The following is a 24,007-nucleotide window of genomic DNA, read 5'->3' on the forward strand; positions in this document are numbered from 1 at the left end:
ACAAGAACTCTCTTCAGTTCACATGAGAACTGGCTAACATTCCAGTCCTGTAAAACATCTATTCTGCCACCATGAATCTAAGATCTGTACCATGACTCTGTAAACCATCAATCACATTAGGCTTATATTGCAATACATTTGTAATTGTGGTAGTTACTTTGCAATGATGTCAAATCCTGGAGCACAAGAGGATATTAGGACAAGGTGAAATAGTTAATGTTTAAAGAAGGCAAGTATGGGAAATATACATTTTTTAATGATCAAATATCTATATCCATGACAATCTCTGGACATGTTTGTAGTATACAGTGGAATTTGAAGTATCAGCCTATAACATTATATTTTTAAATAGCAAATACTTCTCTCAACAATTCAATCATTGATCAAAGACAGACTCTCACAAAGTTAGGCTTGCATGGGAGCAGTCATGCAAAGAAGAGGCTCAAAAAAGCTACTCTGTATAATGAAAAGAGCAGATCAAGACTCCATGGATATCCATTAAAAACCCTGTAGGATGAAAAATAATTAAAATTATATGAAGAAAAATCAACTACCAAAATAGTTTTGGCAATCTATACAGTTCATGCAATATTCAGCCTTGCTATCTGTTATGGGGATTTGAATACATGCCTTGAAATGAGGACATCTTTCAAGTTATCTTAATTTAGAGATCTCCTTACCACAGGCTCTCTGGGGAATTAATGTTTTTCTTGTGTATTTTCAGGCTTCCTGTGTGTGAGACTGCCAACAAGGATTACTAATGCAAATGAGGCTACTCTTTGTTAAACACTTGAAATCCTCATTCCCAGGGGAGAATTTTATATTACCTTTTCACAGCCATATATTAGCAAAATAAAAATGAAGATATTGAACCCTATTGAAGATTTGTCTCCTTCTGTATCTGGTACAGGAAATTGTTCCAGTCTGGGGCTTGCTCAGATGTCAGTTTGGTGCCTGATGACTCTGCTCAAGCCTGCTGAAATGTATGTTGTTTTGAAACATCCATAGCAAAGATGTGCCAAGAATGCTAAAGCATCTCTTATCCTATATGTCTTGTCTGCTTGTGGATTTGACAGGAAAAATTGCTGATGGGAAGAGTTGTTGTAAAAAAACGTTTATTTTTTCATTATCTAGTTTAAGTACAAAGCATTCCAAAGCAAGAAAGCACTTAAAAGTATTTGTAAATAAATAACATTGCAAGTTCAACTGTACACAAACTCAGTGAACCAAGACAAAATTAAAGCTTACCTGGTCTTTCTTGCCTATTTTATAGTTTTCTAATAACTCTGTAAAAGATGAACTAGAAGGGAAAAAATTCTCTGCTGTCAGCAAAACAACTTTTTTCATCCTGATTTTGGATTTTCTGATTTTCATGACATCAAATAAACTACCTTCAAATCCTGAGTATTGAAAGATCCTTTCTGTACAGGTTGTGTCTTGATAAGAGCTTCTCTTTAGCCAGCCTCCATAGCCACCACGGGAGCAGCTTTTCTTTCCCTTACAAGCACTTGTGAATAAAAGTTATTATTTCCAGTGCTCTTTTATGCAGGCTGTTGTGTTTGTAAATACTGGCTGTGTCAAGATAACCTTAGTATGGTTTCTGTCATGACAGTAGTCTTGGAAGGCTCATGTTGCTGGAGGAACTGTTCACATATTATCATCATTTTCTATACCAAGCAAGCAATGGTATCAGACTAAGGGTAGCAAAAGTTTCCATATCTTTAAGAGGGTTCTCTTTCTCAAATTTCTGTTTAATTGGCATTATATGACTGTTTGACAAGCACTAATTAACCTATAGTTAAATTCAGCATTAATATTTGCATATCATTAGTGGGGGAGGAGGGGAATAGGACATAGTGTATGTTTAGGGAACAAGCCATTGCCAGAAGAGAGGCAGAGCACAACAGCCTCTCCTAGAAGCTCAGTTTATTCTTCCAAAGAGACTCTCTTTCAACCTGTGGCATCCCATATATACCTCCCCTTTCTGCTCACCCACCAGAGACCAGTGCCTACATGGATTAGGGAGCTGGGCCAGGTGAAAACAGAGATTCTTTGGATGCTGTGTGTGGGTTAGCTTCCAGATGCTCCAGTTCCCTAATCCAACTGGCCACACAGCTGCTCTAGTGCTCACACTGGCAAAAGAGAGACAGCAAGGGTGGCCTCTCTCAGGGACAGCTCAGTTTTAGGTTACTTTAAGCTGGTTAGAAAACCATAACTATATCTTCAGAGAAATGAAGCCATATGGTTTAATAAATGGTAGTCTAGCCAGTAGAGACTAACCCAAGAAGTCTTGCCCCATCTGCTTTCACTGTGGTTAAACAAGTGGTATCTTTGTTTATTGCACCACTAAACATTCATTTTTAAACTGACAGTTCATAGCTATTGTATATCTGGAAAGCTCCTTTTTTATTTCTTTCCCAGGAGAAAAAGGTTAGTGCAGAATATGTACTTTTGACTGATGGGAGATTTCAGTGCATACTGTTTATTCAGTTGTCTGTGTAGGGGCCCACTGTGCATAAATCAGTGCAAAGAAATAAAGGATTGTTTTATTACACAATGAAAACTTCCAAAAAGGATATTAATTTCCTGTTCAAGAAATGGCACCATTGTTTACTTGAAACAGATATGCTAAGTGGCCTGGAGGAATTTTGTTTTTAGGAGACAGACTTGCCATCATTGTGAGTAAGAGTGTTGCATTGTTCTTGAAAATGGCAATTAAAACAAATTTTGATTTGAAGGTAATTAGCAAAACTGGCAAAACGCTATTTCAAAGCTTGACAAATTTTCCAAATGGCTAAAACTGAAATGAGTCCAGTTCCTGGGATAATTTTCAGATTGCTCAAAAGCATTGCTTAATATCAACAAGAAATCAGCTATGAGGAATCTCTTTAAATTCCATGGTATTAACTGCAATGCATTTCATATACAAATTAGCAGACCTGACAAGATGCTATGTCAACATCTTAAATCCCTCACATTTTGTTACCCTGAGGTCAGATTAGCAAGATGTTAGTGAGCAGAAAGACTACTCTCAATCCTTTTCCATATGAATTCACCTGTTAAATCTTCTCAACTGCTTTTTCTCCACCACAGTATCTATAACCCATCCACCTTCCAGGCCACTCTCACCTCCTAAAGACCTCTATGGACATTCCTCACCTTCTTTCTTTTTGTTTGCTTCCCTGAGATGCATCTGTCCCTAGGCCACTGAACTTCCCACCAAAACTTTCTGGTTTGCCTATTTTTAGTCCCAGGCTTTTACCTACCCAGGGACACATAATGCCTCAGGTGCAAAATTAGGTTCTGCCATTCCAAACATAATTTATTTTCAAATTACATCTGATTCTGTCTGGACTGTTGAAAGGGCAAGTATGAGCCAATTTAAGAGGAGAAAGATAAAGCTGAAAAATGTTACAATTGTAGTACGATACCCAAGGCACAACACTCAAGACCTTTGTCTTGAATGAGATCATGTTTCCATTTTTCCACCCTGTGTGGAGTAGAACTGACCTGTTCTACCATAGCACATGACCATGTGTTGTCATACAGTAGCTCAAAATCTCTGCTGTATGCAGATCTTGCTGTTTGCAAGATGGGATGAGTGAGAGGATTGTCAGGCAGCTGGTTGTGGTTCCAGATTCTCCAGCTGAATCAGTGCTTGTCTGGACAGCTCTAAACAGTACCAGCTGCTAATAGCTCCCCTTGGGATCATTTTCTAATTGCAGACTACCAGACCCAGCAGGGCATCCCTTTCTTCTCCAGGGATAATTCTTATGCTGGGATGGAGGGGAGGAGATTTATGAACCGAATAGCTGAGAACTGTCAGTATGGTAGAGACAACTAATCAGTTGGTGAATGTTTGAGAGATTTCAGATATTTTAGTGTTCTTTCTTGCAGGAAATCTATCTTTTGCCATACTAATATCAACCTGTTAAATCATCAGTGCAGATATTATACAGCAGAATGGCTTCATGGATGTTTATTCAGGTGATTTTTATCTGGGTTTATGCTAATCCAGGACTGTGCTGTCCTATCAAGTTCATGTGTCTGTGTCATCACTTGTACTGAACCCACTTGTCTGGTCCATCTCACTTGAGAAAGCCTTTATCTTGTGATTTTCCCCCAGAGGGATTTGATTGTCAGGTCCTTAATGTTACATCAAAGTAAGGAACATGTAGCTGCAGTCTGTATGCCTAGGATGTGATTTCAGATTAGAGTTTCAATAGAATTAATGATTCTTAAAAACTTAATCTTTGTTAGTGACCTCTTTTTGAATTTCTAGCCAAAAATATTTTGACACTTCAGTTATAATGTGGTGTACCTATTTTTTCTTACTGATCTTTGGAAAGTGCAGGAATCCTGCATGAAAGATAATAAAATATTAATTAAGATTTCAAGCTCCAAGGTCTCCTCTATGAACGGCTCTCCAAAGCCATAACATTTTCCAGAAGATGCCCTTGCTGCCGTTACCTATCTGAGCTGCGTCGGTGAAGGGTCAGTCCCAGGGTGGTACCCTGAGGAGCTGCTGGTACCTGCAGGCAGAATTCCTGTGCCTGTCACCAGAGGGCAACGCAGCCGCTCTCAGCATCCGAGCCCAGCAGCTCCCTGCTCGCATCGCGGATGCCAGGATCACATCACCGAGGGCTCTTCTCCACACATCCCACGCTCAAGCGCTAACCTAAGTAATTACCACTCGAATACTTTTGAATGGACGATCCGGAATAACGCTGAGAGGAGAATAATGCCTCTTACAGCAAGGGGGGCTGGCTTCCCTGTTTGTGTCACTTCCTCATAAAGGGTCACTGCTGGTTTAGTTTCATGCAGGATTTGATCTTTGGTACTTTTACCCACAACTGTATTTACCAGAATATTACTAGCCCAGGCTGGATTAAACTGACCTTGTGAAAAGCAATTCAAGTTTATCTTTGAATTTTGTGCAGGCTGGGGGTGGGGGGAAAAGGGTTTTTGATTCTGTCACATGTAACTCAAATATTGCCAAACTGGCTGGCTTGTCTTAACTTGCAAGCACTGGCACAGAAACAATCTATCATTTTGAACACTCCTATATGCAGTAATACTCTCATTTAACCATGACTATGCTGGCTCCATTAGAGGGTGGTGTAATTTCCAAATGAGATAATGCTGCTTTATCAAAGTCACCTTTGATATTGGGTAATCACTCAGTATCAAAGGTGACTTTAGTTCTTTCACTAAGATTAAGTTTTACACCCCTTGTGATTTTTACCATGTTGCCAACACCCTACCCTGTCTTGAAGTCAAGATCTCTGATTTAATGTGATTATCTTGGGAAAGTTTCCAGGTATGTTTATGTGGGATTACCACCTGAATGTATTTTCTTCCCTGCTTACTCAAGTGGTGTGTCCAGATCATCTTTCAGGGAACCTGTAAGTATGCATATTGTAGCCAAATAAATTCAAATATGCAGCTCACATATTCAACTTCCTCCTCCTGCTTCTCTGGAGACATGTTTGCAGTGTAACCCCACAGTTTCTCTCCCTTTTCACACAGCAGGTAACTACAATCAAAATCAACTATCAACTTTTTAATTTTTTTACAGAATGTAAAAGACATCCACATTGAAGTCTCACAAGAATTTTGTTCTGTGAATAAGAAAGAGAAGGTCTTGTCAAGTTATAAGAGTTAAAATGAGGTGAAGTGTATGGGAAAAAGGCTCTGGGTCTGTCCCCTCCCTCAGAATATCATACTGTAAGGAACTCTATTAAACAGAAATATAATATTACATATCTCATTTAATCAAACAGCCTCATAATTTGCATACATCCCTTGTTGTATGTCATATATAATACAAAAATCCCTCCCATGAACTAAGAAGGGTCTGGATATGGACATCTTGCATCTTTAGGTATATATGCTTCTGGTACATTGGGACACTACAGATAGCTGCACTAAAATTTAGTTTCAGCTTTTTTTTCTTAAAACTTCATTGTTTAAAAAAAAAAAAAAAAGGTGCTTTTAAATTTAAGAGTAAGTTTTTGTTTAACAAGAACTTACGCTAAATATAGTGTCTTCTATTTTCAATACAGGACTTGTTATTTGAGATTGGCTCATAGGTTCATTTCCTTTAACATCCTTTTCTGACATTAACCAGCATAGTAAATTTCAGAAGAAAGCAGATGAAATCCAACTGGTGCTTATAACTGTTATTTTGCTCAGTGAAATTATACAGAATTTACAAGTAGCTGTATTCTAATATTCAGCTGTATCCACATTCATATTTTAAATGATTAAAATAAATGCAGACACCATCCTAAATTAAAAAAAAAAAAAAAAAAAAAAAAAAGAAGCAGACTAATTTTTGTTGCTGGAAGCCAGCTTAACTTTCTTTTTCTTCATTCTTTTCAATTTTCAAGACAACAAAAGGTGATGAAAAAGTCTTTGTGGCAAATCCCAAGACTGAGATATCCCCAAGGCAATGTGGTTAGTGCAGAACCAAGAAAAGCACTTAATTCTGTAGATAGAATCCAGTCCTTTTAGAAAGCGAATACAAGCCTATTAAAAACTCATCTTTAAACAAAACAAGCCAAAGCAAAAATAGCAGCAGGTAGAGATTTTGTTGGATTTGCAGATAAATTCTCTCACGGCTCATGCAGCAGGCTTTGTCTCCGGGCCCCAGGTGCTGCGGTCCTGATCACACGCCAGGACCACACAGGTGCTGAGGAGGAGCTCGGTTTTTATTGAGCAGCCCTTCTCGTGAAGGGTGTCAAAACACACGGAAAGTCAAAACGTGCCGCACCCCTCCCCGGTTTGTTGTTTGGGGTTTTTAATCCCTACAGACACCGCTCCCCCCCGGCAGGAACAGGAGGAAGAAGCGCGGCGATGAGCGGAGCGCAGCGCTGGCAGCCGCGCCGGAGCCGCGCCCCGCGCAGGTGAGAGCGCGGCCCGCCAGGAGGGAGGGGACAAGGACAAGGGGAGGGCTGTCCCCTCGGGCCCCGAGCCCGGGGCGGGCCGGGGGAGCTGAGTGGATGTGTCCCGCGTCAGTCAGGGGCAGGGCCGGGCCGGGATGGGGATGGCGGCCCCCGCCCGGCGCGGCAGTGGCGGAGCGGCGGCGGCACCGTCACCATCAACATCAGCATCACTGTCACCATCAACATCACCATCACCGTCACCATGCGAGCGGCACGGGTAGGGCGGGCAGCACCTGCAGCACCTGCTCCGGCAGCGACACATGGAAAGAGGGAGGGAGGGGGCTCTCCGCGGGCTGGCTTCATCTCTTTCTTTCTAGGGCGCGGTGGGAATCCTCATCCTCTGCCTGGTTTCCGCGGCCGCGCTGGACTTTAGGTACCACCACAGCGAGGAGCTGGAGCAGTACCTGAAGGGGGTTCATGCCGCCTACCCCGCCCTCACCCACCTGCACAGCATCGGGCGCTCGGTGGAAGGTAAGGGCGGCGGGACGGGGCAGAGAGCCTTGTTGTTCTCATTTAACCGGGGCAGGTGCCGCTAAAGGTGGCGTTTCGTGGGCGCTTGCTGGCTGCGGGGCTGCTCTAACAAACCTCTGTGAAGTTTCGTCTTCCTCTTGCTTAAGCGTGAATAACACACTCTGGCTGAAGCATCGTATGTGTCATCCGGGTGAAAGTTCTCCCAACACTAATGTTTCTGAGAATTGGAGACGTCCTGAGTGGCAATTTCAGAGAGAGATCCGTCCTTATGGAGTGTAGAACATCTGGGACTCCTTTGCCAAGTGCCTGTTCTGGGTGGATACAATTAAAGCTGTTTTCTAGCTGGTGGTTGCATTAAGAATACCTTCTGATACAAGGTCCTGTGCTGTAGATGAAGAATAGGATTTCAGTCTCAAACCTTACAGGAAAGTGTACTGAAGTCAATAATCACATTTCTGACCTTATATTGATGTTTTAATTTATCTCCTTATGATTGGTACTTTCTTACTGTAAATTTGGGGGGGGGTTGTGGGAGTGGCTACTTTTTAAAAAGAGATTTTAAAAATTAGTGTTTATTATGGACTTTAATGTATATCTGTTTAATTTTAAGGAAAAAAACAACAAAACTACTTTATTGAATCTCAGTTCAAAAAACTAAATCACGGAAGAGCTTTAAAACTAGATAGAAAATCCATTCTTTAGAAACGTCTGTTCCTCTAATCCCATTTTGTACCACTGGAAGGAGCCATTTGTAGCATCTGTTATCAAATCCACGCTTGTGTTTGAAAACCAAAAATCTGTATTCTTCTTGGTAGATGATCATGAAGACATTTTCATGCCTTCTGCCTTGATTTACCATGTATCTCAAAGTAGACAAGGAATTGTAAAGTTATTTAAACTGTGTTGGTTTTGGTTTCATCAAAGGCAGAATTAGATTGGGTTATGTTATTCATCCATGCAGGAGATTAGTTCCTGTAAGTACAGTTCCTTCCAGCACAAACTAGCAATTATCCACATCCTCATTTTCATACCTTTAGAGAACTTAGCTAAGGTTCTGATCATGGGACTAGATTATGACTTTTCTGCCAAGAACTCAGCTGGCTTATCTTTGTGGGGGTGAGCAAAAACCTTTCATCCAGCCTGAGAGATTGAAAGTTTGGCTTTTACATATCTAGATTCCTGAAAGCTGATAACATGAGGTGTTCAACTTGTCTGAGTTCCATCAGCATGAAAACTGGAAGAGCATCACCTCTTGATTGAGCAATGCACTGAAACATCATTCAGATTTTGATATATTGCATTCTGCTTTGCCAAACTCTGAGAAGAGAACTGTGTGGGCTCTCCTTGTTTTTATTCTCAGTGCCATGTAAAGCAGAATGGCAGTGAAAAATATTAAATGCTCCTCTATTCTTTCAGTTTTTTATAATGTTAGGAGATTTCTACCTTCGTTGAGAAATGAACTTTCAGAATCACCTAGCATATGGCAGGGGATGGTACTGAATTAGGGTCTAATTTGGGGTTTTTTTTTGCTCATACTAAGAGAAATTTTTGTGACAACTGTGGTTATAGAATTTTGGTGAAAATGAAGTTTCAATTTTGGTCTGTGTGTTGGAGTTCTGATCCTCTATTCTCAGTTAAGCTGACGCAAGCATGACTGTCTGTGCGTGCACACACTTGTATGGGTTTACTAGTTGTCTTCCTGCCAATTAGCTAAACCATGATAGCAAAATGTACTTCTTGATGATGAGAAACAGGAATTAATTTAAGTACTATAAAACTGAGATCAATGTGATGTAGCAAGTTGATACTCTGGATATGAGCATTCTTGATGATGAATAAGTATCCCGTGGATCAAAGTAACACCTATAAAGCAAACAGACATTATTTTACTATTATCATGAATGGCTATTGTTCCTGTGTTATTTGTTAAGCTACATTTTACTACAATTTTATCTAATAATCTAGTATTTTATACTGCCATGTAGCCTTGTATTATGAAGAATGTGAGTAAAGGTTTGACTTTTGGTAGGTGTGAGTAGAGCAGAGCTCTGCAAGGATGTAAAAATCCAGCTCTTAGAAGCTATGGAGGATGATAGGGACCTGTGTATTACCACTTCAGAAAGTGATTGTGTGTATTTCTTTTAAGGAATTAAATTTAAGGAATTAAGCACTCTTCATGTCAGAAGCCTTGCCTGCTTCAGGCAGATGATAAAGTAACTTAGGTCTGGAGGCTGTCTAGTTCCTGTTCAAAGCCAGGCTCACTTGAAGTTAATGATGATGCTCAGGGCTCTCTCCACTCTACTTCTGAATATCTGCAAGGGTGGAGGTTCTGCAAAGTCTCAGGGTACTTGAGCCACCTTGCAGCCCTTGGGCTGCACAGCTGCAACTCAGCCAGTCTGCAGTCTGGACCTGCATGGGGTTAGTTTCTCGAGCTGGTAATCCAAATATGTGGCTCTTTTTTTTTTCCAGCTGCAGGATTCTGCATTCATCTTGGTCAAACTCTGTGAGTTTGTTGTCAAGAAATTCCTTCAGCTTGTTAGGGGCCTTCTGAATGGCAGTCCTGGCCCTGATGAGGGTATCAAACAGCATCAGCCCCAGTATTCACCCTTGAGGAATGCTGCTAATAATTTGCTGTCTCTTGAACCACCAGTTGTTCAGCCCAGTCAGCTTCTGACCTTACTGTAGTCTCTTCCTCTAATCCATGTGTTCCCAGCTTGTTCACAAAGCCACCATTAGGTTGACTAGACACTGGAACAGGCTGCTCAGGGAGCATCCTTGGAGATGAAGACAGAAGCTGTCTGAACACAGTCCTGGGCAGCTGGCTGTAGGTGGCCCTGCTTAAGGAGATGAGTTGGACCAGATGACCTCCAGAGGTCCCATGCAATTCCTGAATCTGTTGTTCTCTTGAAAGCTTTGCTAAGGTCAAGACTAAAGAAACAGGGTGCTTTGCTTCATCTCACTAAATCAGTCATTTCTGCATAAAACTCAGGCAAGTGTGATTTGTTATGGATAAATCTGAGGTGATATTTACATAGTGTGTTTATTTGATGCACGTAGACTGTAATAGTGATGTACACAGCAGAATCTGTACCAAGATCCTCAGTGGAAAAAAAATGAAAAGACGCCCAATTTTTGTGGTGGTTTACATCACCATATAGAAATTCCCCCCTGCCAGGTTACTAGGAGCACCTCTGCCAAATTACTGGGCACAATGTGTTCTAGACTGGCAATGGCTTGTTCAGTCTCCAGATCTGATTTGGAAGCTATGATATTTAATTATGTATCTCATCTGCTAAGCTATTATCCTTAAATAATAGGGGAGAAAGAAGCTTAAAAGATGTAGCTCATTGGCTGACAAAACTGAATGTTACCTTTTGGTCTAGTTTAGTAGGTATCCTCATATCCCTCAAAATTTGTAGGTGATTTTTCTGTGAGAAACCTGATACAGTCTTAGCAGCAGGTAGGCAGAGATCTGTGATGGCTCAGAAAATACCTTGGTTCTTTTATATTGTTTCAGGTATGTTGTTGAATAAAGTTATAAAAGCTTTTTGTCAGGAGTTCAGTTTTCTAATATGTCCAATATCCAACCTCAGAACAATGTGTACACTCTATAATGGAAGAATCTGCAGAGCTGCATCAGTCTGGGGTGGAGGAATGGGACCTGGTGTAATCATATTAACCCATCCTGCCTAGTGCCACCCCAGTGAAAAACAGACTGACTCTTCAGCAAGCAAATCTTAGAGTGCATTACCAAAGGGAAAATAGTCAATGTATGTGTATGATCTATGGCTTTTCATTGTTCAAGAAGCAGTGCTGCTGTTATGCTTTGAAAAGAAAACAAAGGTGGTGGGAAGCTGACTTAAGGATTCTAACAGACCTGATGATCTCCTCAGGAGGACAAAAGCAGCCAGGTATTGGAAGAGTGGAGTAACTTTTGTGGTAGATCCACACTATAAAAAGTCTTTTCAGATACACTCTGGATTGAGATAAAGTGATAGCATGCTAATTACAGCTTGGTTCAGGTCTAGATTGTATGGAGGCCAGTCTGCATTTTTAGAATTCCAGTCAACTTGGGGCAGTTGTAAACATCCTCAGGCCAGATTCTGCTCACTGAGGGAAAGGTTTGTGTGGTTAAAGTACCCTTGTCTTTACCTAATGACATTTCAAAGTTGACTTATATATTAGTAGTTTGGCAGATTTTATCACTGGAGAGACAAAAGGTAAAATAAGCTGACAGATTTTGTTCTGGTTCCACTAGAAATGCTCAGAAATACCTTGCAAAAGAGCTGTCCTGGAAGCTTCTTTGGTTGGGAGCTATGTGGCTTAGTCATACAACTCTGATGCTTAGTGAACACCCATATTCATTCAGTTGCTCTCTCTGTTGCCCTTGGACAGACACATTCCATCCAGTTAAACACTTTGCTAACTTTGGGGGAAATTTTTTGGTTTTGTTTTTGAGCAGTGAGTCTTGCTTGTCAGCATTTTGCTATCCCTGCTCTGTAAACAAGAAAGGCTGAGATATGCAGGGGTGTGTGTGTGTTTGCTGTGGGTTTCATAGCTCGTGCAGGACTCACCGTGGCTGATGCATGGGCTGTGCTATGGGCCATAGGGAAGGTGTGCTCAGCAGGGCTCCCAGCAGGCCAGGTTGCTCAGTGGCTGTTGGAGCATATTACATCTCCTTACTGCCTGCATTCGTGTGTTTTCCTCCTTGGAAAACAGGAGGGAATGAGCATGCCCAGGTTTCCATCTGATAAGCAGCTGTGACTTCAGCAAAAGGGTGTGCTAGGGATTAGGGCTCAGGTAGTGCTGCATGCAACATGTGCCTGGTAATGCAGTCAGTAGAAAACCTGGACAATAAACCTAGGCATTTAATCCATCATTGCTCACCAACATCAATGGAATGTGTGCCCAAGGTGTGCCAGAGGTCAACTTAAATACAGTGCAGGTGATGCCTTTGGCACTTATGGGTGGTAATTGAACAGGGGAGTGCTGATTTAAGGGTCACTGCACTTCAGTGAAAATAGTTAATAACAAAAGGCTAGGTATTGTACTTGTCCCATCTACACATTAATAGTCTGTATGTAGCTGGGAAAAAATAGGAACTCAAGTTATTTATTGTAATACAGTATGGAAGGAGCCTGAGTTACAATCAATAGTGCATTGGAAATTTTATTGAATTTGCATTGCATTTATATTCTGTATATATTCTATATTATATTTTACTTTGTTTAAAGTACTAGAAAGCAAGTTTTACTGCTGGAGAAAACAAAGCTGAAATACGTTATCCATACAATGTTTGTATTCTACTGGAATTATTATTGGGTTGACTCTGGGGTTCTGGCACTGCACAGAAATAGAATGAGAAGGTTATGTACAGCACACTGTACTTCTAGGTAAGTTTCTTGGTGTTACCCATTATTAAATGCTAGTGCCAGTGTTTTTAAAAGAAGGAAGGAAAATTAAAAGTAATAAAGAGAATTCTTTTTGTATTAAAATAAACCTAGACAAAAATCCATAGCAAATATGTTGTCTTTAAGACTATATTGCAGTTATTTTTTCTGTGCTTACATTACATGAGGTATATTTGTGTAGAGAATTTTAACTTAGGTTTATTCAGTTTGACTGCTGTAGATGACTTTCCTCCTGTCTCCAATCCCTGATAATTTCTCTTTTTCCCTTCCCTCCTCCTTATCCCCACCCCACAAACTTCCTTACAGGCTTGTCATGCAAGTATGGTGTGTATAGATAATACAAGCTTGAGGTTTTTCAAAGTTTGTTTTTAGAAATAAGAATGAATGAGACATTTTCTACCCTGAGGGCCCCATGATACAAATCCTAATAAAGTTGCTTGGCTCCAGTCCAGAGTTCCATGTAAAAATGGGCATTCTAAAATTTACTGTGATAGTTAAATTCTTATCCGTGCTTGCCCACTTCTGAATATTTTTTTCCTGTTATGTGTTCACTTGCTCTTTTTTGTGTCTTTCCTCATAACCATCTTTGTTCTCATCTTTGACAGTGTGTGTGGCATATAAATGTATGTTAACAAGATTCTGAGAAGGTTTACATGTTCATTTTTTTCTTGAAAAGGTGTTTGGGTTCACAGATGGGCTTGATATTAGCAGCCTTAGAGCCAAACTCTATTTGCAGCACATTATGTGAGTCACAGTGATGGGAAGGGGAAATAAAACAGAGAAGGAATACTGGCTCCTTCGTGTTTTATCTAGTGAAAGCTAAACCATGACTTTCAAAACAAGAAGTATTAGTTTGTATTCTTAAGTCTTCAGCTCCCAGCTGCGCTTTGCTCTAAATCATGTGTTGAAATAGAAGTCACCATTACTATATTAGCTCTAAATCCTAAGTCTGTTTGCCCTAACTGAAGCTAAAAATTCTTGAAATGCTGAAATATAGATTCATATATTATCTGTCTGCATCCTCTAGCATTTGAATCCTGTGATGGGGCACAAGTAGTTTGTGTGCAATCAGTCCTCCAACAGCCAAGTACTAAGATTTTATCTGATGATAACAAGACTTAACTTTGCTTTCCTGTCAGTATAACTATGCTTTTTGCATGAATCATTCATAAAAAGCGTCACTTGGTCAGTGTCAGATGTTTAAAAGTTTGATAAGCTTAGACATTAACTCTTGGAGATGCAGTCACTGACTCTGAACACATTCCTATTCTGTTGCAGTTAAGCAAATAATTTTACTTTGTCTTCTCTGCTTTATACTTTCTGTGAATTGGTCAATCACTTTGTCCTGCCTTCTATGATTTCTTCTACTTAAATACACTTCTTGCAGAAAATTTTGTGGGAAAGTTTGTTCATTTGCTTGTTTGTTTTTCCTGTGGACCATGCTGTATTAGAGATTTCTGTCCCAGCCTAAATAAATAAATAATTTTTTTTTTAAAAAAGTGTGAGGGGAACCTATCCTAGCAATGTAGATCAAACATTTCTCATATATAAACTGTTATCTAGTATGGAAATTTTAATGTTGTAAATACAAAATGGAAATATCTAATCTGTTTAGAAATAGTACACTGTTAATGTGAGTAGCGTTTATTTAGAATCAGCCTTGTGGGAAAAATCTCTGTTCTCCTGCTTCCTCTCTGTCTTTTGCTTTGTAGTTGTCTGGTTGCAGCATGTATTTGTCAACCTTTTTTTCAGAGCAGTAGAGGTCTGAAGGCTGCAGCCATCCTGTTTTCCTTCAGCAGGACTTTGCAGCTTTCTGTGTTTGTTTAGAAATAGGCAGAATTGACTACTGGTTATTGTAATTCACACCAATGAGGTTAGCAATGCTCTGGAGCTCGTGTAACATAGAATCACCAATTGCAGCTGGTGGGTGCAGTATCCATATCCTTTCCTGGTGTTAAGGAAGTAAATATGCAAGAGATTTTGTTTGGGGGTTTAGTTTGTTTGAAAACTAACTAAAATACAGAGTATATACAGTCACTAACAATGGTGCACAATAGACATAAATTAATGGTTTTTTTCTCCCTCACTGCTTGTAGGATTCTGCATTTTGGAGCATTGTGCATACATTTTTAGCCCTGTAAATGAAATATGATCCTCATCACAAACTTACTTAAAGAAATAAAACTCTTATCTTGTGCCTCAGTTTTACCCAGATGGTCAATTTGTCTGCATTCTCCTTTTAGCTTGAGAAGAGCTTAGTAACACATTCCTCCTATCCCACTCCAGACAATGAGACTTTTTAGTGGAAAGTGTTCCTAGCAGCATTCCATTCACTTCCCACAAAAGAAGAGCAGTGTGCCCTGCATCCCTTCTGCCCAGCCTTTCTGCCTGGGACCTCTGGCTGTGGATCCTTGAAGGAAACAGTCCTGCTTATTTTCAGGGCTACATAATTAAAGGTTTGCTGTGTGTAGCTATCACATATTGTGTTCACATAAGTACATGGAGACCTACTTATAATACATTAATTAATTGCTTGCAAGACTTCTTACAATGAAACATTTGTTCCTTAGACAGTTGTTATGTACATGTTATTGTGTAGAAGAGACATCTAGATTGTCTTTAGGGCTGGGAGGATTTTTTTTTTTTTTTATGAAATCTGAATGTGCATGTGATTTCTAAACTTTCTGCAAGTTCTGCCCCTGGAACCTTTTATTAATTAGAAGATTAATTTTATGAAGTGGACATAGAAAAAGAAAATGCATAGTACTGGCTGTTGATCTCTTCCCCTCACAGCTGAGAGAATACCCTCCCTGTAAAACTGTTCATTCTTATAAGCTGTGCAGTGGCTCAGATATGAGAAAGAGGTTAGAGGATGTTTCTAAGCAGATGATTCTGCAGTTTTATATCTAGGACTTACTTGTTGTTATGAGAAAGGTCAGACCATGGCAGTCAGAGTTAGTTAATTAAATTACTGTAGCTGCTACCTAACATGCTGAGCTCACAGTGGATTTAGGACAGTTGAGTTACATTTCCTGTTTGTCCCTAGCCAGTGTGTTCTACATCCACAGTCTTGCAGTTACCTGGGGCGTTTAAATAGAACTTGAGCACATCAAAAAAGGTAACACTTATCCTAAATCTAAAATAAAAGAGAATTCTCTGTAAGAAATGCAGTGCTATTGTCAGTTCAAAAGTTCAGTCTGATCCATAATTCAGTTTCCCAAAGAACATTACAGGAATAAGGTGGGCACAGATGCCTTCCCTGGTGTGCACTTCAAGCAATACACAGCCAGGATGATTCTGATGAAGTGTATTTCCTGATTGTGGTGTGCCTAAAAAACTTGCTTTGCTGCACAATTGCATTGGGCTGATCTCAAAATCCCAAGAATAAACAGAGGCCACCAGAGCATGTTTGCTCAAGAGGCTGGAGACCAAATTACTCTACTCCTAGGTAGTAACAGCCTGATTCTTAGTTGTTGCCTTGTGTCTTTGTTACCTTTCCTGAAAGCCAGTCCCTAAAGTTTCTACAGACCTGTTTTAGGAGAGAATCTGGAAACAGCTGGTCAGGCTAATATAGATTCTTAACTAAAGAATCTAGTTAAGATTCTTTAATCTTAAAACAGAAACAGATGATCAGGACCAAGGCTGGATTATTTTTAAAAAGTTAATATTCCCCCCCTCTTTATTCAGTTTAAAGGAAAAAAAGGAAGAAACAGGAATGGGGGGAACCACTCAGTATTTGGATTTATAGGAGCCTGCTGTCACTGTTGGCATGTGTATGCTTTTGAGTTTCCTATTCTTGGGGCAAACATAATGTCTGAGATCTGACAAGGATTTTTTCAGGACAGGTGTATCAAGTCTCTTGGTGAGGTACTTCAGTGAACTGATATCCTTAAAGTGCAGCAGTAACTTCTGAGCCACCTAAGAACCACAACCTCTAGTGCACTCCCTCTGTTACCTTCAAGTGGCAGAAATAGTTCTGACATCCTCTGCCTCTGGAGGTAAAAGTGCAGGCCAAACAAAACAGGATAAATTGCACTTTAAAACAAACCACCCCTCTCCCTTATGGCTGCCTTGGGTTACAAGCAATCACTTTATTCATGATGATCCAATGGTACTGCTGTGAATGGATAATATTAATTACTTTTGTGTATACAATAGCTTTTCTGAAAATTACTAGATGCATACCAGTTTCACAGCTTTCTCAGAAAAGAAAGTACAACTTTTTAGAGCTAAGTTTAAAAACCTTTTGTTAACAGAAATAAGAGTTGGTGAAAAGGAAAAATAGTCTTTTTGGTTTCTGGGTGTAAGTATGAAACCAGTCAAGTGTAAATAGTAAAAAAAGTCTGCTCAGGCTATTTCCATGTGTCTCTGTTCTCATCTTCTTAGTGAGTAATAATAAAGTTAGTATATCTTAATTTAAAACCAGTATTCCCTCAGGGTTGTTTTTCTTTGGCTTTTACAAATTTATTTTCATTTCTTGATTTTTGTTCAAATAACCTATAAGGTACTGTTGTAGAGACTGTGCTCTGCATTGGCAATTTTTCATGGTCATGTGTATAAAGAGTGTGTTCAACTTGATCATAAGAGCTGGAAATGGTGCAGTGATGACTCACATGTACATAGGAAAGAAAGGGTTGTTGTTCTCATAAAATATAAGTCTTGTGAGAGTGTCCAAAGCAGCTATGGATGTCCCAATCAACCAAAGATTTGTAAACCTTTAGGAAGATAAGCAAACATGTGAACCATTAATTGTTTTGATTCTTTTCCTTTCTCAAGTGCTTTGGATACAAATAAACAGTATCTATTGTTTTTTAGAGTCATTGTTTATTCCTCAGTTCTACTTATATGATGCTGACTCCTAAATTAGAGTGACTGGTATAATCTCTTGGAATAGATAGGAGCTGATTAAATAGTGGGAAATTGATACTTCTGTTTATGTTTTGCCTGGAGAGCTCCTCATGCCTGTAATAAGGGATCCGTGGGAAGAGGCCAGAATATTAAGTTTAGCAGTGGCCCCCACATAGTGACTCAGTGGCTGTGTTTGACCTGCAGCCAAATCTTTTGGCTTTTTTTCTGCCTACCTAAGCATCATGCTGAATATTGCCAGATATGCCTGGTTGATGTATGTGATTGATTGTATATCTTTATTCTTTGAAATGCCTTGAAGACTTTCTGATATTTAAAGTGTCCTAGCTTTTCTTGGCATATTAACTTTGTTCATTACTAATTCCAGAGCTACTACAGGCAAAGTCTTTAGACAATCCATTCTGTCTCAGTGGATCATGGTATACCTGAAAGTAAGGATAAATGCTCACAAAAGAATGTGATGTACAGTTGTTCTTACAGATGTTTGTCTGATCTCAGCTTCAGGTATGTAGCTTATTTTGGGGATGTTTTACTCAGTCTGGCTAGATTAAAATCACATATTTGTTTGTGCTTGTAAGGCTACTTTTGCAGTACTGCTACATCAGTCATTCTGATTAACCATTTCTGGTTATACAGATAATGTACTGGTACTTCAAATTCTGTTAGAATCTGAATCAAGCCATGTGTATTGTTGGGCAGTCCCCTTGCAGAAGAGAAGTTCCAAAATGGCTTTAGATTTTCCAGCTTCAATTGGTGATGACAAATCAGAGTTCCTCAGGGCAAGGGTGCTGCTGGTGATAATTTAGCAAAAGGAATTACTCTTGAAGTCCTTCATTAGCTAGGGTAGTGTTTTGCTGGAAGACAATGTTGCCCCAGGAGGCTCATCTGCCTGGAGAAGAGAATGCTTAGGGGGGAATCTTATCACAGAATTCTAGTACTTGAAGAGTGGCTACAAAAAGGGTGGATCCTTTTTCTTTGCAAGGAGCCACATGGAAAAAAACAAGGGGCAGTGGGTTCAAGTTGCACAATGAGAGATTTCATCTTTTCATCAAATTTTTTACAGTGAGAATCATTCACTGGGAATGACTTTCCCAGAAATTAGATAAAATCCTCCTCACTAGAGGTTTTAAAGATGCAGTTGAACAAAGTGCTAAATAATCTTATCTAAGTTTCCTTTCCCATGTAGGGTTGGACTGGATGATCTCTTGAGGTTCCTTCTAACCTGGCTGTTCAGTGACTCTGAGATTGGTTCTAAGATTCAATTGCTCTGGGACCTTGCATTCTAATGAGAGTTAATTTCTCTTCCCTCTTCTCTGTCCTGCATCTTTCCAGGTGGGGGCTGCCTTAGCACAGATTGAGTATTGCTGCAGTTCCTACCCGTGAAGCCAGTGTGTAACTCATGGCCAGCCCACAAGGACTGTAGTCAGTCTGTTGCTTTTTCCTGTGGTCCTCCCTGCAAACTCTTGAATCAGTACCCCAGTCTGACTGGTACTGACAGTGGGTCTGAGCCATTCCCCAGCCTGACTATAATTTGACTTTATTTCCTAGCCATAACTTCCTTTGAAATGACGAGCTTTTCATAAGTGCAGCTGTAAAGAACAAAGTGAAGAAAAGCAGAAATAAAATTCAGAACAAAAACAGGGAGCACAATCTAGACTCCCAATATCTACAGATTGATTTGGTTTCTTTCCCACCAGATCTGGAGATCAGTTTCAATTCTTCATTTTAATTACCAGTTTTTGTACATCTGTTTAGAATACCGACTCTACGTTGTGAACTATTGGCAGTGCTAAAAAACCTTTTAAAAAGTTAAAAAAGCTTCTCATTCTACTAGAAGCTGTGTGGTCTGGCTCTGATCCAGTGCAAATCTTGTTACTTGTCCTGAGACACACAGAACCACACGTTTGTCTTCATCACTTGAAATATAGTTCACTAATTAGTTGACGTCAGTTTTGGTTTGGCAATTTGGCAGTGAGAAATGGCTTTTCAAAGCCTGAGAGGAAGCTTAGCTGTTCCCTTCAGGTACCAAACCAGAGTTATCTAGGCTTTGCTGATTAAAGGAAACCATCCATATGCTGAATCTTTTTATATGCAGTTAATTACAGCCGTATGGAAAGAAATCTTACATCATCCCTCACAGATACACTATCCAGTACTGCAGGCTGAGCAGACCCAGGAATGTATTGTAATTGTTAATGGAAGGGTTAGTACTTCTTATAGGCTGGAAATGCCAGGAAATAATTGGTATCTCAGTTCATGGGAGTGTTTATCGTGTAGATGGCCCTCACACAAACTCTAAAGAGTCTGACCCCTAATGCAGGAAAGACCAATTTACATCAGTATTTAATGTTAGTCTATACTTAGCTCTTCCTTATGTTTCCCATGAGTGCAATTCACATAGAGAGCAGCAGGAATAAGAACTGCTGATGGCAAGACACTGGAAGTATTATTTTAAGATTTGAAATCAGAATACACTATTATTTGTAGAAAACTTAAATGATGGAAACATCTAGAGCACTTTAGCTCTACTTGGCCTCTTTGCTTGAGTAATATATTGTGAGCTGCACGTTGTAGGCTTGCAGAAACCACCTTTATGTTTGGGCTGTGGTGGAAAGGCTGTAAGCAGGTGTGCTCCTCTTGGTGCAGAAGTCCACATGGCAACTGGCACCAAGGAGGGATGTGTGAACTTGCCTTCCAGCAGAGGGAATGAGAGCTGGGAAGCAGGGCTGAGAGGGCATAAGGACAAAGAATCACAGGAGCATTCTGTAAGGACTTCCTTGGTAATTCATTGGAAGTTGCCCTAGGATACGACTAGAGAGAGAATGACACATTGCAGGGTTGGAAAGTAAGTTGAGGCTGTTGTCCACACTTGATTATGAATGACAGTTTTTTTCACTGCTAGGATTGTTTTCAGTTCCAAATATATGCTGCTGCAGTAAGACTTGTCATCTGTTTTCACAGAGCTGCAGATTGGTTGAGATTAGAAGGGACCTCTGGAGGTTTTGGAGGGGAGAAGGGCTAGGGTGAGATGATTTGTGTGTTTCTTTCCCTTTTGATTAAAAGCTGGTACCTTTGGGTTCTCCACTCTGCAATTTGTCTAGGCTTAGAGAAATCAAGCTCTTTCTTCTTTTATGAAACAGTGGCTCTACATACAACAAGGCCAAATAACTAGTTTTCTTACCAAATCAAAATTATTTTTAAAAGTATGGATTGCTTGCTGATATTGTCCTTTAATGAAAGAGTCAGTAGCATCATCTCACAGCTTTGTGCATAGCATGATTACAGGGGTTGCACACCAATGTCTTCAAGAGCAGCTGTAAAACCAGGGAATACTGAGATCACTCTGTTGAATTTGTCAGCTCTCAGCACTGTCTTGCTGCTTCTTGATCCCAAGCCTAAGACCCTGATTCTGTTAACTGAGAATTTAGTTTGGCAACCACTGTCTTCAGTTTTTTATCTCTACAACTGTTTCAGTGCATCTTGCAGTGTTGCTTCAGTCCTCTTCAAGTTTTTCTCCCATTCCCAAAGTCATGACCCTTGTGGTATAGCTGCTGAGAGGCACATAGCTGGAAAAGAAAACAAAAATGCTGTGGCATGTGCGTGACTACAGGGGTCATGCCTTCACAAATGGGAAGCTGATATGCTCCAGAGTTTGTTTACTGCAGATTTGATGGCTCACAAAGATTTAGGAAATAAGGCATTTTATAGAACTGCATATAGCTTTTTGTAGTACTGCATCTTTCCTGCAATGTGATGGTTGGGCTCCTCTCGGGCAGGTCGTGGGTCCCTCCAAGCCCTGTGGAGCTGGGGACAGCTACACACTGTGAGGTCTGGGCATGAGCAACCTGAGCCTGTCTCTGCTGCTGTCAAGGAACTGCTCCAGTTTCATTGCTGCCATCTGCTGAAACTTGAGTTATCCACCTCACTGAGCAGACTAGTGGGAAGCACAGATTTGCAGATGAGGTCTGAAATGCCACAGTATCACTAAAAAGAATAACAAAAAACGCCCTCCCCTCTCCCTCTCACCCCTGCCTAAGTGTGGACTTCCATAATGTTTGTATGTTTATGTTGTTACTTAAAGTTCAGTTTCACTGGTCCTAACTAATGCTCTTTCTGTAGCTATTAATTCTTTCCCTGCTGACATATTTGGATTAAGTCTCTGATACAACTCTTTCTGGTACCTACTGTTTTCTGAGCAGTAATGCATGAATGTGTTTAGCTTTTTTGTGTTGTCTTTAGTACAAAACCAGATGTTTTTTCTTTGTGATAATGAAAACTTCTGTATATATTTTAGAAAAGCCTTATGATTTAAAATTTGGGAGGTGGGGGGAAGAGTGGTCTTAATTGCTAAATTTGATTTGAAAAGTGTTTATTTAAAAAAAAAAAAAAGCCTTCTTTTCTGGTCCTGGTTAAATGCTTTAGAAATTGCAGAGTTTATTACATACTTGGGCAGAAGGCAAAGTGTATTTATTCCTATAACTAATATTGCAAATATTTATAGAATAAAAGAACCCCACAGTCTACTTTGATATGTTATATATAGGACTGAGTGGGCACCAATGAAATATGAGAATTTGTACAATGGTCTTAATGACCAACTCCTTTTATTCTTCTAAGGCTTGTATGATTTTACACTTGTTTTAAAAAATGTCTTTTCCCGTTCCCCTCTTAAAGGTAGAGACCTGTGGGTTCTTGTTCTGGGAAGGTTTCCAGCCCATCATAAGATTGGCATTCCAGAGTTCAAGTATGTTGCTAATATGCATGGGGATGAGGTATGTTTCAATTTTTGCAATGTCATTTATACCAAATACACTTACCAGGGGTTTACAGTGAGCTTCTCTCAGGCATGTGCTTCTTATTATTCAGGTATGCCATAACTCAAGGAAGACAAAATATGTGTGTATTTATTGAGGAATTTTCAGAATAAACTTGCCTTGTTTAGGAGAGCTTACATCATGGTGAAGGATCCTACAATCCTACACTCTCTTCAGTAGAGAGCTTTGTCTTCTCCAAGTGAGTAAACCCAGGGGCTTTGAGTTTCCTGGCAATGAGTCAGATGCAGCAGTTTGCTTGTACATTGTTATTGCCTAGGTGTGAAATATGACTGATAGAACTCTTCAAATACATGCTAAGATTAAATAATAATTGCTGTGCAGCATCAGACCATTTATTGTAGGAAGAAAATTTATCTTGAGAACCTTAAGCTAGGAACATCTAGATTACACCTGAACTAGGTGTAACGAGGAACACCTGAGATAACAGAGTACAAAAGAAAAAGTAATGCCAGAACAATAAACTTGCTCTGGGAAGAATGCCCACTCATTAATGATCAAGGAAAAATTATGATTATGAGCCTACCTGGTACAGTACTTGAATCTGAATCAGAAAGAATCAAAGCTTCACTGTCCTCTATAGTACTTTTTGCTTTATATTTATTTTATTCTTTAGCTTTACCTGATTATATGAGTCATCTTCAGGATAAGTTTAAACTGTACAATGTGTTTTTATGCAGTCTTTCATGTGAAGTTTAAATAATTTAACAGGAGTAGCAAGGTATATATATGTGTATATATGTGCTAGACTATGAATTCCCAAAACTAAGAAAGATATAGTGGAAAGTGTATCCTGTGCAAAGGGTAACATGTCACAGGTTATTGCTGTTAACAATTCTGTGTGTGAGCCCTTGGATGCCTACAGGCACTTGTGACATTATGTGCCAAGAATTTTCCCCAAGTTAGACTGGTTTCACCTTGTTCCACGCTGGCCTTGCTCAAAGTGCTGCTGGGAGTTTGGCTGCTTGGGAATTTAACTCTGTGTGGGAGGAAGCTGATTCATGGTGTCAGATGGGTGCCCAGGATGGGGTTTGCAGCTCCTGGAGCCTGGTGTGTGTCACCGAGGCATCTCGGAACCAGGCTCCATCCTGCAGTCCATGCAGGCTGCAAACCTGTGGCTGAGAACCACCCAGCTTTGATGGGAGGAGGTGAGGGCAGGATATGATCTCATCTGGAATGGGCTGGCTTGCAAAGCCAGTGTTGCTGGACTGCAAAAGGCCACACATACTGAGGTCCCCACAAGGAAACATCCCTGCCATCATCACTGCCCAGCTGGATGCACACGAGGAGCTTTGGCCATAGCAACACACACACAGTGTGTTTGCACCTCCACAGGGCTGGGAGCTCATGGGGATGAACTCAGATCACTGCCCAGGATCTAGGTTTTTATTGACTTCATGGGGAAATGAGGCAAGGTTCTCTTTTAAAATCAGACACAGTGCCAGACAGTCTCAGCAGGGTTGATCCCAGCTAAGGCATC

General features: G+C 40.1%; 1 protein-coding gene across 2 annotated transcripts in view; it reads left to right on the forward strand.

Moving 5' to 3' along the window:
- The first annotated feature begins 7,020 nt into the window (after positions 1 to 7,020).
- Positions 7,021 to 24,007, forward strand: part of CPM (carboxypeptidase M) — a 28,828-nt gene continuing 11,841 nt past the window's right edge. Inside the window, exons 1-3 of one of the 2 annotated variants that reach the window (XM_056482573.1) lie at positions 7,021 to 7,164; positions 7,265 to 7,418; positions 22,370 to 22,467. In XM_056482573.1, the coding sequence (XP_056338548.1) occupies positions 7,150 to 7,164; positions 7,265 to 7,418; positions 22,370 to 22,467 (267 nt within the window). In that variant the 5' untranslated portion in view covers positions 7,021 to 7,149. Of the gene's footprint in view, positions 7,165 to 7,264; positions 7,419 to 22,369; positions 22,468 to 24,007 lie in introns of those variants that run through there. The other variant, XM_056482574.1, reaches the window with a different exon arrangement.

Source organism: Oenanthe melanoleuca, chromosome 1A (assembly GCF_029582105.1).
Source record: "Oenanthe melanoleuca isolate GR-GAL-2019-014 chromosome 1A, OMel1.0, whole genome shotgun sequence".
NCBI lineage: Eukaryota > Metazoa > Chordata > Aves > Passeriformes > Muscicapidae > Oenanthe > Oenanthe melanoleuca.